The 17497-nt window shown below is 38.1% G+C and overlaps 1 protein-coding gene across 1 annotated transcript in view; it reads left to right on the forward strand.

Moving 5' to 3' along the window:
• Positions 1-16594, forward strand: part of elavl2 (ELAV like neuron-specific RNA binding protein 2) — a 30316-nt gene extending 13722 nt beyond the window's left edge. Inside the window, exons 2-8 of the mRNA XM_054601058.1 lie at positions 89-179; positions 1224-1467; positions 6378-6481; positions 9196-9349; positions 11997-12222; positions 12954-12992; positions 15029-16594. Of these exons, the coding sequence (XP_054457033.1) occupies positions 108-179; positions 1224-1467; positions 6378-6481; positions 9196-9349; positions 11997-12222; positions 12954-12992; positions 15029-15359 (1170 nt within the window). The 5' untranslated portion in view covers positions 89-107 and the 3' untranslated portion in view covers positions 15360-16594. The remainder of the gene's footprint in view (positions 1-88; positions 180-1223; positions 1468-6377; positions 6482-9195; positions 9350-11996; positions 12223-12953; positions 12993-15028) is intronic.
• The last annotated feature ends 903 nt before the right edge of the window (positions 16595-17497 follow it).

Consider the following 17497-nt stretch of genomic DNA (forward strand, 5'->3'; position numbering starts at 1 on the left):
CCCCATCAATGACATGTAATCACCTCTGACTGTTGCTTTTTGTTCTTGTTGATCTAACATGAAGTACTTTTTGTGTCCACATTTTCAGACGGCAACACCAATCTAACATGGCAGTCAGACTGTGCGACGTGGCTTCTCTGCTTAGAAGTGGTTCGTGGGCGCCTGAGCCATGGACTGGGGTCAGTGGCACTTCATTCTTGAACATACTTTGGCCAGAATGCCTGCTTTCTGTCTCAATGCTCAGGCCATACCAATGATGTTGGCTCCAAGTTCTGTTTTGACCCTATAGTCAAATTATTCAAATGTTTAATTTGGAATCCAGGTATTGGTATGGTCTAAACCTGTCTACTCTGATTAGTTTATCTCATAGAATTTACTTTTGAAATGATTGCCTAAGAATAATATGCATAGTGGTGTGATTACACTGATCTGCTTTGTGCACATGGTGACTCTGTTAACAAAGGAAGCCTTTTCATATGTTAACTTGCTTTAACATATCACAATATCTTTTAAAACCTGATGTCCTATGCTCAGATACTGTTAGCTACAGCTGTAGGCTTTGCATACTGTATTTAGATTTTTTCACATGAAATCTTTCACTTTGTCACCACAGTTATCCTTGAAAGATATGTTTATACATGCTTTATCAATCGTTGAGCTTCTGACAGATTAATAGACCGTCACATTAGTTTCTCAGTAGTAAGTCTCCTCTGTTTTCCCAGAAACAAAAGCAGTCCTCATGAATAGCAGAGAGGGAATTCATTGTGCCTTTTTTCAATTTATTTTTCCCACCTGTGGTAGCACTCTAACATCTAACATTTCACACTTGGTCAGACATCTATGCTAAAGTCAGACATTTACATAATTGAAAAGCCTGCCCCAAGCTCTTCTGAGGGGGACAAAGTATCTTTCTAAAAAATGAATCCACTGTAATGTTATTTCCATTATGCTACACTAAATTGCCTTAATGCACAATAAAAAAACAGCACGAAGAATCTTTGTCTGACAGTCTTTGTTTTTGACACGTACGTTCCCTGCAACTTAGGTCTTAATGATTATTTGTGTTGAGGTTCAAAAAGTTATATTCCAGTTAGTTAGTACTACAACAAAATAATGTTTCAATGTGAGTAAAGTGTGCATATTTAACATTTTTCTTTATTTTTTTATGTTGTCTAATTTACATGTGGTTTGACTGGATTTTTTTTTTTATTTTGTCTCTTCAGCAAGTAATTGCTGCCATGGAAACACAGCTATCCAATGGGCCAACTTGTAACAACACAAGCAACGGGCCCTCAACAATCTCAAACAACTGCTCCTCACCTGTCGAGTCAGGAAGCATAGAGGACAGTAAAACTAACTTGATAGTCAACTATCTGCCTCAGAACATGACCCAGGAGGAGCTGAAGAGTTTGTTTGGAAGCATCGGAGAAATTGAGTCCTGTAAACTAGTTCGAGACAAAATAACAGGTAACGGAACTGTTTTCAATGCTATGACTATTTATTCGCTTTGACAGCTACTACGTTTTCTGAATTTATTGGTCGCAAGTATGTGCATTCGTTTTGACTTCAAGTTGGCTCACAGTATTTTTTTGAATTTTCATATAAATTAGATTTAATGTAAGTTTAAAATACAGCATCATTGAACCCAATTAGTGAGGCCCTACAAGCAGGATTGTTGAAGTCATAAACTTTTCTCTTACTGTATGCCCAGTATGCGGCTATATCTTTGTATATTTGACATCTAGCACCATATATCTAGAATCTCATTATGAAGAATACCAGGCACTGTCTTTATTGACCGATGATTTTTTTTTCTTCTATATTTTAGATATGGACCGCTTTTTAGAGGCCATTTCCTTGGTTCAAATTAAATGCATTTTTACATTATATTTGAGCAGCAAGAAGACTTGCAAATGATTGTTTTTAAAGGGAGGACTGCAGCTGACATTGCCAGTGTGACATGAGCATCTAGATAATGGTAGAAGCAGCTGGATTCTTCTGCTTTGTTTGATCAAGGTTACTTTGACCTTTTTCCATCTGCTTCTTAATGTGCAGTCGGATGGTCCAGCAAATGACCCTTCTTACCTTTTTTAAGGATGTATACACACATTTGTTTCACTTGCATTTGGTCTTGAACATCTACAGCAGTAGCTCAATGAACTGATCTTTCCCTTGACATGAGGCTGGAGGGCTGGGGGTTCTTATTGAGAAGTGCTGTTGAACTAAGATGCTAGAACTTAAATTCTGTGGATTATCTTTAGTCATTTGGTAATGACGGTGACTCCAAGGTAGCCACAGCATTACATTTACATGGAAGGTGTGCAGCCAGCCCTATCTGGCTGTGTAATAATGTCTTACAATGCTGCTCCCCCTATATAGTCGCCGATCCCTGATAATGCTACATGTGAACAATAAATCCATGTTGATATTGGCAGGAAGAGAGCCTGTAACTTTGGCAGCATCGTAGCTAACTGACAAATGTTTCATTGAATCACAGTATGATGCGTTTATTTTCTATTTAGTAAAAATTAGTATTTGGTGGAGGAAAATGATATTATCATGAGGTGTTCTAATGTAAGCTTATAAAATGAAGTTTTGGTTTTTTTTGAAGGAGATGTTTTCACAGCAATATAAAAATGTTATTAGAAAGGGAAACCATTACCTGTTTAACTTCCCAACACAAGCGCTCAGCAGATTATGAAAAATCTACCAATGCCAAAAGAATTCAAATAAATAGAAATACAATTTATTTTATTCTTTTCTAATATTTTAAATAAAAACATAGTAAAAGGATACAATTTTAAATTTTTGACGCTTTATTCTGACTTGAACGGATCAAATTATTTTTAGGGACAGTGGTTGGGGAAAAAATAGTTTGGAACTTGAAAACTAGCTTGAAACAAAACAATAAAAACAATCTGTATCGGCTAATATAGCTCGTTGACTGGCAGCCAAAGAAAGAAACCTGATCCAATCCCTGACTGAAAGCTGTAATGCCCCCGAACGATGAGCTTTGGGATCTTTTGCATCCACGCTACCGTTTCCTACAGCTGCTAAAAGTATGTTTAGTAACGTTCTTTCTCTGTGTGTTGTCTTGCATGAAATAAACTCACTAGTGTAGTCATGCATACAAGAAATGCATTTGATTGTCGATGTGTGAAATGGTCTGAGCTGAATTGACAAGTGATCCTCATTTAAAACTGGTGTTGAGCACAGTCTGCTCGGGTGATTGAACATAAACATGCCTGATAGGTTGCATATTTAGTGGAGCAAGTGTGAACATAGCACTCAGTCATTTAAGTGCAAAGAAATGAATGGAACAAGTTGTTTGAAATCAGCCTGCTTTTTAAGTGACAGGACTTGAGGCAATACTACATGCCCCCATTAAGTGAGACGGTGGAAATGTAAATACAGATTCAGCAAGTTGCATCAATGAACCAACTTGGTTGTAATGACGGTGACCTTGTTACTTTATGGACATAAGTGATTTTAACATTTTCAGTTGAAGTTTTAATTAAAAGCAGAAAGATGATACTAGTAGATAGGAAATTGTATTCAGGCCTCACATAGTGTCTCAAGTCTAATCTCAACATTTTTAATTCAGAGATATTTGCTATCAGGGATATAAGAATTTGTATATTTTGTTCAAGTCAACAGTTCTTTTTAAAAGTGACGTTTTAAACATGACCGCAACAATTTGCTGAAATGAACGTCCATCTATCTAAGGGATGTCCCCATGCTACCTTGGATAGTATATTAATTGTATATCAATTGGTTGGCGGCTATCTTGTTGTAGAAAATGACGACCATTGCATAAAAGTGGACGCTAGATCTGTTTGTTCAGCGGCGAGGTCATGTTGATCTTGTATTTGAGTATTGGATAGTTGCATCATGCGCAGTGGTATTTTCTAGCTTATACCTTTTACAAAAAGAAACCAGTAATGTAGTGTAAATGATTTACACAAGCTTCACTTTGTTTTCAGACTGTGATCTTCTGTTAAATTGGATTAGAGACGAGAGTTGAACCGGCATCTTTAGGGAAGCTAAATCTGGAGAGTTAGTTTACAGCACAAATCCAAAGGCTCTTAGCATCAGCAGTGATCTTATTAGAGTAATTAGCCATATACAAAACAATCTCCCTTCTTTATTAAAGAAATGCAAATGTAGCCAGCTGGAAAGAGTGAGTTCTTAGCTCTGCCAGTGGCAGTAGATACTTTCTACACAGGACACAAAAGGAAGGCACATTTATTTTGATGTATTTGTGTAAACACCACTGACATTAACACATTCAAACGTGTTTGTTTGAATAAAACTTGATGTGACTGCTGTTACAGTGCTTGCTCTGACTGTGTCTCTTACGTTTTAGTGTGCTTATTATTGCTTAATGTTCTACTGTCAAATTCATTTAGCGTCACAATTTCAGTTTCAGTTGAGTTTGAGTCACATTTGTAGAAACCTTTTTGGAATCCCAGGACTGAGTCAGAAAAGGGGATTGATCCCTGCTGCTGAGCAGATGTTTTTGTCAATGCAGGTATTTGACAAGCACAAATTTGATTGTACAAAAGGATTGATGGCCAGCTTTTTCCCATCAACACAAAGTAACATGCAGACTATTATATATTAAGCAGTTAGGCTAGTATATGAAGTTATTTTTAACTGAGAAAAAGCTTGAACTGGGTTGAGTAAAAACTCACTTCAGAATCAGTTGTGGGAAAGAAATTGTTATTCAAAGCCTCCAAGTCATTTCTCAGGAATGTTGCCTTGATTTCAATTTCAGCTCTACATAAAAACCCTATCCCCTCCAGACTGGGTTGCTTTTGTCTCTCCCTTGGCCCTGTGGCAATGGATTTAAGCCAGCCTACATCTGTGGACTGGTGCTACATCAGATGTTAAATAATCACCAGAGAGATGCATGCTTCCTCTTTGCTTTAAATGTTCTTGCTTTGGCTGCTGCTACTGCAGCAGCTTAGTCTTTGTGTCATTTTCCTCCCACTATGGGCAGCACTAGTCTTTTACTGGAAGCTGGGTGCAGTTATCTGTTTGAAAGTGCATCCCAGCATGTCTCCTCTACTCCTTAATAACTGCTGAAAGGTAGCAAGTAGTTTGTTATAGGAACATGACTGAGGCCCCCAGTCATAACGGCAGATGTAGCATCTATTTAGACGTTCCATAGGAAGACATCACTATAAGGCATAGCGCGTTCACATGCACCATGTACAGTAGAACGCAGTTTGCCTGCAAGGCTTAAGTAAAAGTGTCATTTCACCAGCTCATTTCAAAGGCTCGGCATGTTTCTCCTGGCTACAACAGTCCCTGGGATTCAAGGTGAAATTAAGTTTATGAACTTCACTTGATCACAGCATACACAACACATGAGAGCAGTGAATCATGGTGGTAAGACGTTATTATCCAGCACGGATGCATATAGTGTTCAGATATACAGTAGAGCTAAATTTATAGAAATGCTGCCAGCAATATTTGACAGTTGGGTGTCTATTTCCCTAAATTGATACTTAAGTGCATTTAGTTTAAATTCTCAAATAGATATATTGTCACAATGACAAATACACAATTGTTTATATTGCATTGTCTTTATTGTCTTCAACATGTAAGAGCTGATGTAGCCAATAGGAAAACTGAATAAAAACACCTATTGTAATTTAAAGTCTTTGCAAATGATGTTTGTGATGGACAAATATGGACCCCGCTTGTGATTTTTCCCATCACAACACAGACACACCCTCACTCATTTCTCTAAACGTGTCTTGGTGAGTTATGTGGAAAATATTAACAAGATTTAATCATCAAGTTTCGTGTGTACTGTATTAATATGCTGAGGCTGGTGAACTTGACCGGCAGTGGAATTGCAGAGAGACCCAGCAGTGTGGGCGGAGGAAATTGAATTGCCTCTGTGCACATAAAGAGTGGGTGTCAATCTATTGTACATTTTAGAGATAAACTGTGGAAGGAGGGGAACACATTGAGGCTTGGCTACTGCGCTGTGTCAGAGATGTGTTGATGTAAAAACAGGGCAATTGCCTGTCAGTTTTAATTCAAGAAATGTTTGTCAAAGAGTTGCCTTGCAAATTTACTATTGGTTGAATGTCAAATACATGTTGGAAATAGGCCTGTGACCTCTGTGTTCATGCTCTGCCAAATAAGAATGAAAAAAAACAACTTTTCTTCTTTATATCCTGTCGTACTAATTGTGATCTATTTCTTGAGAAAACTGCATTCATGTCATTCACCATGATTTCTAAAAGGCAGTTTTGTCCATGTTTAGTTGTCATATATTGTCTGGTTTTTGTGTTCAGCTTTCTCTTTTCAGTTTCTATTAAGTGTTAGGCTTTATGTATTTTCTGGTCTTGTGATTTCAGGGCAGAGCCTAGGCTATGGATTTGTGAATTACGTGGATCCGAAGGATGCAGAAAAAGCCATCAATACCTTGAATGGCTTGAGACTTCAGACCAAAACTATCAAGGTAATATTTCATGCATATTTTTTCCTAAATCTCTGAACAGTCTGTGTTCATTCTTATCTGCAATAAGCTTCCAAATCAGGCGGTCATATTCAACTCACTGAAATCAGTTACCATTCATGACTGGTTGCAAAAATCCAAGATATGCCGTTCATGTTTCGCTCTCTGGGATGGAGTCGGAAGCATAATGAGGCTGGAGAAATGTGGGGTGGAAAGGGAGACAGCCTATTGTTAATCTGGGCACATGCAGCTTTCCCTTGGCCTCAAGTAGAGCAGAACTGTTTCTATGGTTGCATGTGCTGTAGCACTGCTGTATGCCTTTACAGGGAGGTGGCTGCCATTAGCATTCATCAGGCAATGTAGCACTCAATGTGCTGGTGGAAAAACTAATTTGCTTCATATAGTGCTGCAGGATTTTTGGATTGTGGAGCCAGATTATTAGATGTGATATTTTTTCACTGGTCATACAAGGAGCTTGCCCGATACCTTCTCACATCGGACATGAAAATGTCTGTGGGCAAAACACATTTTGCATTAGAAAATTCATTGAAGGGCACTGGATCTGTAAACTGTATGTTTGATTATTTATTTTATTTGATTATTATATTGAAAGCCAAAGATGAGGCATGTTATGAGCCATACCACTTCATTCCCATGAATCAAACTGAACATCTTTCACCCCACCTCTCTACCGCAGGTCGTACCTCTGAAAGTACAACATAGGAGCTTTTTTATATATATATATATATATCTAGCTGCTCTGTCAGAAGTGCAAATAAACCCCAGTGAGGTAGAGGAATATACTTTGCAAATATTAGCATCAGGTGAAGTCTGAAGGCGAGAGAGAGGGAGGCAGGGGTGAGAGAGCTAGGGAGTGGCCTGGCTGTGGGCCGGGAGCTTTAGCTTTCACGTTTACTTTGTCAGCTTCCCCTTCAGGGCAGGAACAGGGAGAGTTCTGCGATGGTTATGACCAATTGGACTTCTTATTGATCTGAGAGCTCAAAATGGAAGGTATTGAAGGCTTTATTATATTGAGGGATTTTTTCTTTTTTTTTCTTCACATAATCCATTGCAAGAGATTAAAGTGACTTGGTATAGAACCATTTAACATGCCTGATACTGTTATTAAATGCAGCTGTAGTGCTATTTAGGTAATTGACAGTCGAGTAGCAAGAACCTGGAGCCAGCAGACAAAAGGATCAGCAGATACATGGCTCTGCTCTGTTTCTTTATTTATCTGTGATCTCTCATTTAGTCCTCCTATAAAGCACCCTTAAGTCATTGTTCCACATAAGAGCCTAAATTAAATCTATATGGGCTCCTCTGCATGTCCTTGCATAAATGACTATGAGATGAAAATGGTACTTCAAAAATATAATATTAATAATTTATGACTACTCAGGGATGAAATGATGTATTGATCTGCAGGACCTTGTAGATGACTCTTGTCCCACCATATTTTCTATTATGGAAAAATGTTGATTAATGCTGTATGTTTATCTAGCCTGGCGCTGGGGGCTCTCTAAATATCTCCTGACTTTAGAGAAGGAACAGAGCGAGATTATTTTTAATAGACAGCCACGCTGCTCTGTCTATAAAAATATGCAAGTTTTAATCAATTTTTTTTTTTTTAATGAGAGCTGTCTAGACAGGCATGACTTCATCCATCTCTCCCCGGTTTCCAACTGAGTTGATGGACAAAAACGTTCAAGTTTAACTCTTTTCTTGACAAACTATTTCGTCACTGTTCATTTAGCTGATGAGTCAATATATAGGGTGACAAACACAGGCTGTGGAGCAGAAATAAATTACTGAATTGCATCACCCTAATGATTATATAAACAATCATAATGGAGAAAACCTAGTATAGCAATGGATGAATAGATGTTTACTGTATAGTGAATTTGTAAAAACACAGGTATGAACAAAATATATCCACTTAATGCTCCCAAAAAAATGTGTCAATGTTTAATCCAGTCTGACAGATTAGAGTGGTTTTCTTCAGGTGTGTTCAGACTAAGAAGCACATTTTTGTTTGGAGTAAATTTAATTGTTGTGCAGTGGTTTTCAATCTTTTTATTAGCCACAAAAAGCCAATGTCGGCAGAGATGTTTGCTGTAGCAGGCAGCGGCTGTGTGTGTGGAGTGTGCCTGTGTGCTACAATTTACAATGATCTAAATTCTAAGCAGGAACTCAATTTGTCTATTTTCTCCAGACTTTCTCCTTTTTGTCTAAATGGAGTGTCACAGCGTTGGGTTAAGGAAGAAGTTTCAAGTTTAAACATTATAGAATTGAGCAGACAGGCTTTGCCTGCAGTTGTGCCACCTGGAGTAAATTCAAGTTAAACGTTTGCATTTAACATAAGTGATCAATGGATCCATTCAAAGCAATATTTGCACTATTTATTCCAAACACTTTTTGTTTTTGTTTTCTTGTCAGTCATTAATTGCAATATATTTGTCTTACACAGTGAAATGTTGGCTCCGTAGCATGACTGTATTTAAAGAAAACTCAGTCCGGTTAATTACCAGTTAGTGTTTAATTTCTTTCTGGTAGAAATGGGTCACAGCATCTGCTCCTCTGCTTCTGTCAGTTTAAACCTAACATAAAAGGTGATGAATAACCGGCCTTTATATCAGAACATTTGCATTAAAGGTATGCATGTTCAAAACTGGCTGTAATATACTGTTGGTCATGCGAATTGTCTCCATCTGTAGGTTTCCTATGCGCGTCCAAGCTCCGCCTCCATCAGAGATGCAAATTTGTACGTCAGTGGCTTGCCAAAAACCATGACTCAGAAAGAACTGGAGCAGCTCTTCTCTCAGTATGGACGCATCATTACCTCACGCATTCTGGTGGACCAGGTGACTGGTGAGTAGGACATGACAGCCCCCCCCCCCCCCCCTTGCCTCTTTTCTCTTCACTTCCAGCAGTGACTTCCTGGTAACATGAAACAGCCAGGCCTGAGAAATACATCAGAGGTTTTGGTATGAAGTCCCCAAAAATGCAATTTTCCACTGAAGGTGTTCATAATTATGCATAGATGGACAGAAATTGAAATGCGGGGTAAATGGCAGGACTCAATGCTCCATAATTTATCTTCCCCTCCAACCTCCCTTTTGCTTGCACTTACCTTCTCTTGCTTTGTTCCTCCTCCTCTTCCCATCCCCAAGGAGTACATGGAATGCCTGTTTTAATGACAAGAAACAAAATGCATTAAGAGAAGTTATATGTCATGTCGAAGCAGAGCTCTTATGAAATGCTGATAAACAGAATATGTAACTGAGACGTTTCCCAGTGATTGTGTCACCGTGTGCTGCTGAAACGTATGATATTCCTTCAGGCATACATTAGGGGAATGGTTATCTTTCTGGATAAATATTTCAGTCTTATTTAATGAAACTATCCATGATCCAACTGTAAAAAATAGAACATAAAAAAAGGGAGATAGAATCTCCAAAATCAAAAGCAGTATTGCAACATGCCATGGCTCACAAACTAGCCGACTGACAAAGGTACAAATTCTTCCTTATGCCTTTTTACTACAGTGGCTCTCAATGACCAAACTTATAAGAATAAAAACAAAAATGCACCCCATATCAAGTACGGGAATGCAAACAAAATGCACAAGCTCATACCATAAGAGAAATGTACGACTTAACAAGAAACAAGCAAATGCCAAATGTGCATCAAGCAGTGGTACCACAAGCAACATGTGGAAGTGGAGTCATTGACCTCATTTTGACTTGACAAAGATACTGCTGCTCAAGGCTGATTGGCAGGAAGAAACAAGACCACGAGCGAAAGACATGCATGGATGTTTCAAGAGGGCAGTCAGAGGTAAATAAGTTAAAGGACTGATGCTTAAATAAACCTCTAAATCTTTTCGTTATAATCTGTTATTTAAACGGTTTATGACACTTAGGGGACAAAATATCAAAAAAATGATGTACTCCAGGTAGATAATAATGCCTCCTTTGCCATCACTTGACACAGAAATTAATATCAGCAGCTAATGTAATGCTAGTAATCTTTCTGTACAGTTTGCTTGGTGGTGATGTTTGGATAAACATTGTTTCTTACTTCTTTTTTTTTTCCTCTCTGTTCTCTTGGTTGGTCTGTGCATGTCACAATCTTCAGACTTGGTCTTTCTACCTGCAGCCTGTCAGTGTCCCATGATGGGAAATGCTGGTGTTCTGTCAAAACAAGTCCACTCTTTCACCTCCCGCATGTTTATTCTCAAGTTACACATTTCTCTTGTGCTTTTGGTATTTGCAGCTTTTCTTTATTTGGAATTGGTCACTACTTCTACTTCTTGTGTGTATATATTGGCATCAGCAGTATTTCTCATTTAGTTATTGCATATCAGCATTGTTTCAATTCAGTTTATTTTATTTTGTATCGCCCGGTCCAGGTACAGCCACGATTTATAGAAGCCTGCGAAGCGAGAAAGCACAAAGACTCCAGGGTAGAAGCAAGTCAATAAGCGTAATAGTACAGGCAATAATAATAGTAATGTGACTAATAATGATAGTGATAGTAGTAGTGGGTGTCAGCAGGGCCTCAGCAGGTGGCACGATGACAGTCCAAATATAACCCCGATTCCTGGGAACCTGCGAGGCGAGAAAGCACAAGAACTCCGGGGAAAAAGCTAAATCAGTAATGTGCATAAATAGGAGATTAATACATAAAGAGGGAGTGAGAGAAGAGGAGAGAGGAGCTCAGTGTATTCTAAGTAGCCCCCGGCTGTCTAGGCATATAGCAGCATATCTAGGGGCTGGACCAAGGCGAACCTGAACCAGCCCTAACTATAAGCGCTATCAAAAAGGAAGGTCTTAAGCCTGCTCTTAAAAGTGGTGAGTGTGTCTGCCCCCGGACTGAAACTGGAACCTGGTTCCACAGAAGAGGAGCCTGATAACTGAAGGCTCTGGCTCCCATCCTACTTTTATATACTCTAGGAACCACAAGTAACCCTGCATTGATTGAGCGCAGCTTTCTAGTTGGGTAATATGGAACTATAAGTTCCTTAAGATAAGACGGTGCCTGGCCAGTTAGAGCTTTGTAGGTAAGTAAAAGAATTTTATCGTTTGTAAAACATATTTTTTTTATTATGGACTAAGTAATGCAACAAAATGCTCCCTTGTTTACAAATGTATTTAAGTTAGTTTATATACCTCAGATTTAGCAAATTGCTAATTGTATATCTGCTACAGCCAACATCTCTGCTATCATATAAATTAGATTTTTTCAGCTGTTAAAAGTATTCTTTGTCCAACCCAAACCAACGTTTTCAGAATGCTTGGGTAAACATATCTTGAGATAATCTAATCACACTACTGTTGAAAATTATATTTGTAATTTCTGATGTGTTGATCTACCCCAATAAACTTGTTTTTTGACCCATAAACTACTGTTGAAGCCGTGTCGATGAAGTTCAAGCTGCATATCAGTACTGAATGTTTTCAAGGCTGTCAGGAACAACTCTGAGACTGATCTTATGTTAATGTTCTCTCCTCAGGTGTTTCCAGAGGGGTTGGCTTCATTCGTTTTGATCGGCGAGTTGAGGCTGAGGAGGCTATCAAGGGTCTTAACTGTCAGAAGCCCCCTGGTGCCACTGAACCTATTACAGTCAAGTTTGCGAACAACCCGAGCCAGAAGACCAGCCAGGCACTTCTGTCCCAGCTGTATCAGTCACCCAATCGAAGGTACCCAGGACCCCTCGCACAGCAGGCACAGCGCTTCAGGTAAAAGGGGCACACCAAAAAGAAATAGAAATCTGATTAGAGCCAAGCCTAGTTAATACTGCTAGTGATTTATGAGTCTGACCCTCTGAGGCTTTTTGAAATTAGCATTTAAATTGTCTCACAGCAGTACTTTGAAAATATTCATTGTTGAGCTCATCAATACTCTAGACAGAATAATTCCTACCCATATTCGCATTTTGGACTTTGCTGTGTTCCCCCTGTTGCAGATGTAGGCCTATGACACAATTGGGTCTGAGCAGATTTGACTGATATGAGATGAGCAAAACTCTGATTGAAAAGCCAATAGATGTTGTAAAAAGTGTTGCATAGTTGGTGGCCAAAATTGTGGAAATGAATCCATAAATCTATTTGCTTTTCAGTCCACTGATTGACCTCAGTGGTACTGTATGCAAAAAAAAAAATTCACAATTTATTGCAATAGAATATTTTTAAGTCATATGCTGTGAAAGCTGGATTTATTTTTTTCCAGGATAAAACAGACTTTGTATATGAACAGAATGTCTCTGGCTGGCTCTATTGTGTAGGTTGAATATTGATAAACAGGTTAAGAAGGACATGATGTGTCTGAGTTCACTTCAATGGAACAACTGACTTTATTTTGATATCAGAAATATAACTCATCTCTGTCATCCTGGCAAAGTGCATCATTAATCTCGTAAAAAGCTTCCTCTATATTGAAATTGTGTGTGGGTTTGTTGATTTGTTTGAAGGTTGGACAATCTGCTGAACATGGCCTATGGAGTCAAAAGGTAAATTGATTTTTCTTTTTTAAATTTCATATTCTGCTTACTTGTTACTGAAGAAACTTCAGACCTTACATGAGAGTCAATTGAGAACTTTTTCTGATCTTTTCTTCCCTGCATGAAAATGCTCTGTTGTGCATGAATTACTGCTTAGTTTGTCTTAACAGTCAGTGATCATGTAAATATTTCACTTTTGCGCAAGCTGCAGAAAGGTAGACTTGTGTGTTGTGAATTTGGAAAGCAGGACCAGAACTACACATGAACCTAGGAAGAGACCAGTAATGGTCGTCACTAAAGACTACTTGCTTGTTTGACCTGGGACAATCACTTTCCTTCTCTCTCAATACAGCGGAGTTTGATTCTTGAGACTGTACGCTGATTCGGGGGATAGAGAAGTTACTTCATTTTAAGTATAAATCCTGTGAATTAGGTTTATCAGAGTTAAGTTGTACTAATACCACTTGTGCACATTTCTCATACATTGAGCCAATTGTAAAAACGTAACATACCTAGTATGCACTGGGAGAACTTGTCACATAACAAGGCCCCAGTGGCATTAAAATCCAGGAACTTCTGAATATGAATACTGAAACACCATTTTAAATAGATGGGTAACTGAGGCAGCAGTTAAAATGCATCCAGCTGCAGTGTGTTAAAAGCAGAGTCTGAAGCTGAGCTGATAATGAAGACTGATAATCCTACATTGTAAATAACCTTGAACATACCTGCTAACATATAAGCTGACACTGTTTATCTGATTAATGGCCATGGTGATGGCCCTTCTGTCATATTGGTCAGACTCTACAACTTACACTATAATTCATGATGTACAGGTCTGTAAATTAAGTATTAGCAAGTTCAACCATTTGCGCCTGAAACGTCATTTTGATTGGTAATTATTTTATGTCCGTCTCCTACATTGGATAAGGTCAGTGACAGTGATGCAGTGGAATACTTTAATCTTGAAATGTCACAACATGTCTAAATTAAACACTACACAGCTTGTCTACATAACAAAGGGCAGAATGTCTTACTTGTTATTGCACAAAATTGCATACTTGTATTTTGAGCTCTCTACTCTTACCTTGATCTATTATGGACAGCCTTGTCCTGTTTTAAACTTTGTTGCGTCAGATGTCTTTCAGGATTTGCCAGGATACCAGTTTGTCAAAGTTGAGTTTTAAGAATGCCTTCCTCAAGTATGATTGAAGTCCAATCCCCTGAGAGCTCAAAGGCCCGTCACCGGCGACAATAGACTTGTGATTTCTCTTCTGCCCCGCTCTTTGGCTGACGTCTTCGTTGCCAAATCTCTCTGCGTGTCCTTGATGCTGGGAGCACACCTGTCATGGTGGATGTTCCCTGAGTGGCCAACTGGAGCAGCTAATCTTATATGACACCTGCTGCAATAATTCATAGGCTTTCCATGCACTTTGAATTTTGTTTCTTCAAACTGCAATACCACATTCACCAAACGCCAGGGCTTTTGCATGGCTTTTCATTAGTCTTGTCACAAACTCCAACTTTGATAGTTTGCCCTTGTGATTTTTTTTGAGTAAATATCTCTGTGATCCTGTCTTTGAAGGCTAATGATGAGCTCAAAAAGCAGCTGTAATTTCAAAAAATTGGCTTTGTAATCTCCAACTCCAAAACGAGATAACTTCCTGAAGGCATGTCGACTTGTCTGGGTGCTGCATTTTTGGCTGCTCAGTCAAAATGAAAACACCTTTTTTTGACGAGGCTGACTTTGTAAAGTTGTCCAGCTAGAGACAAATATTTACCTATAAGATGGCTCACACGTTCCTAACTTCAATTTCTATTGATTTATGAAAAAACGGTTTCTAAAATAGAAAAGTATGGTGTTATTACTGACCGTAGACGCAATGACAACCCTTCTCAGAATGAAGCATTGCTAGTGCTGATCTCTGTAGAGACTTGTCAGATTCTGTTAGGCTGGCTTGCAAAATCTCTTGTCTTCTAATAAAGCCCATTCCATCCTAATCTTGCCTCTTGCCTTGAACCATGTTACTTTTTGTCTTTTACAGCAGGTTCTCACCCATGGCCATTGACGGGGTGACCAGCCTGGCTGGCATCAACATCCCGGGGCACGCAGGCACCGGCTGGTGTATCTTCGTCTACAACCTGGCTCCAGATGCAGATGAGAGCATCCTTTGGCAGATGTTTGGGCCTTTTGGTGCCGTCACAAACGTCAAGGTTATTCGTGACTTTAACACAAACAAGTGCAAAGGATTTGGTTTTGTCACTATGACCAACTACGATGAGGCAGCCGTGGCCATCGCCAGCTTGAATGGATACCGCCTCGGGGACAGAGTGCTGCAAGTCTCGTTCAAAACCAACAAAACACACAAAGCCTAATACCCACTGAGATTGTTTCTAGAAAACTCAGCAGAAAATGGAAACAGAAAATGGAAGCGCATTGACCGTAACTTTCTACATTAGTAAAAACAGCTTTGTAAATCAGTGTTACGAAGAAAAACTAAATTAAGCGTCCAATGTATTTCTTTTTTTTGTCTTTTTCATTGCTACACTTTGAATCTCCTTAATATACTTTAAACAGGAAAAAATACTGCAGGTTGTAATGCCTGTGATGTTGAATTATCTTGCTGTCTTTTGAGATGGACCATCTAAAATGTTACTATAGGTTTTTTGTTATTTAGTTGCACATCTGCTTTGAACAGTAAGTCTTGTAAGGTTATGTGTAGTGATTTTCTTTGTATTTTTCTGTGTCCTGATTTGCCTTAGGTGCATTATGCCTTCAGTAGTTAGCAAGTACTTATTTAGAACTATTTGCAGTTTTGTTGATTTTGTAAGTATTTTGTTCATTGTAATATGAGTTGGTTATTGGTTGGCTGCATAATGTTGCTTATTGTAAACTTAATTGATAAAAGACAAAAAAAAAAATTCTTAAAGCAGTACCTTGCCAAAGAGCTAAGAACCTCTTTGATGTGGGTTTAAAAAGCATCTATTTTTATAAAAAGAAAAATTTGGAGAAACTTTTTACTGGACCTGGAACAAAATATTTTGACTTGGATACTTTGAAAAATATCTTCATATGACACCTTGTGAGCTTTTGAACTTTACAGGAAAGTTTGCAGTGGTTGAAATTTCTGGGGAGATTTATGATGTAAAAGATACCTTTTGAGATCTTTGTATTATCTTTAGATTATAGAATCAATGGCAGTGCTGGTTTCATTTGTAAAATCATCTGTGGGTCCCCTGTCATCCTGGTTGTTATATAACTAGCAACTCGCTTTAAGATTTGATTTGGAAACTGACAAAAATACAAAGGTTTATTCGCAAAAAAGTGCATGCAAAATTATAACATGGAGATATCTCTAAAGGTAAATAGGGGATAAAAATCAGTTCTTCCTAAAGGATTCCCTTCTGACGGAGCTCATGGTGTACCTATGATATATCATTAGACTGATTTTGTCTTAATATCAACCAATAAGGGTTTTTACATACTTTGTATGAAAGATTGAGGACAAGCCAATGAAGGCAGCAGCTTAAGAAAAACTAGTCTAAAGAATAGAACGGATTACTCCTGAGCTTTGAGCTATGTAAATAAGTCCTTTTTTATGTTGAGTATTTGGCAGACTTCTTTTGGTTCTTGTTTGGACTTCATCGGAAAGTGTGATATATTTTTTTTTTTTCTTTCTTTTATGGAGTATGTAAGGTGTTTTCATTTTGGATATTAATCTTTGAATTTCAGTTTCCCTTCATTTGAATTATTTGAGTCGTTGTCCCATGGACTAGCATTACAGTGCATCAAATTTGTTGGTTGTTTGGTCTGTAGATAGTCTTGCTTTGTTTAAAAAAAAAAAAAGGTATTAAGAAACTATAGACATACGTTTTTTGTTTTTTTTATATATAAACATTATAGATATATATTTATGTGGTAAAGAATGGATATAAACCACAGTTTTGAACAATTTTAGTTTTTTGTTTTTTTTCATATTCATATATATATATATAAATATAAACGTAATGCATATAACCTGTCTTTAAAATCGTACAAAGGTGTATATTGCTTTATTCACTTTGGGGGAAGATCAGTGAAGCAGTTCCATTAACGATGGCAAAATTGGTTGCAAGAGTTTGTCGAAGACCATCAAAGTCGTCTTTAACAAACAAATGGAGGCTTGTCGAGCCTTAGATGCACTGAATACTGTACCTGCATCCTGCTTGGTATTTAAACCAATTACTAGTCATGCTTCCCCTTAAATGAGCAGTGTGCTATGCATTATATAATTATCTTTGCAACTGCTTTTTCTTGTTTATCTATTCCTTATTTGTGTTAATTGTAAAAGTTAAATTTAAGTCTAGATGAGTTGTGATATTTGCTGCCGTGGGTTAGAAACTAACATTTTCATGCCTGACCTGTCATTGTTGAAAATATTTTTCTTTTTGTAACTTCTTCATGATTATTTGGTCTTGACAAATTGTGCTGATGGTCCGGCATGAAAAATTGTTCCCTCCCACCCCTCTTATCT

The sequence above is a fragment of the Anoplopoma fimbria genome, chromosome 7 (assembly GCF_027596085.1).
Source record: "Anoplopoma fimbria isolate UVic2021 breed Golden Eagle Sablefish chromosome 7, Afim_UVic_2022, whole genome shotgun sequence".
Lineage (NCBI taxonomy): Eukaryota > Metazoa > Chordata > Actinopteri > Perciformes > Anoplopomatidae > Anoplopoma > Anoplopoma fimbria.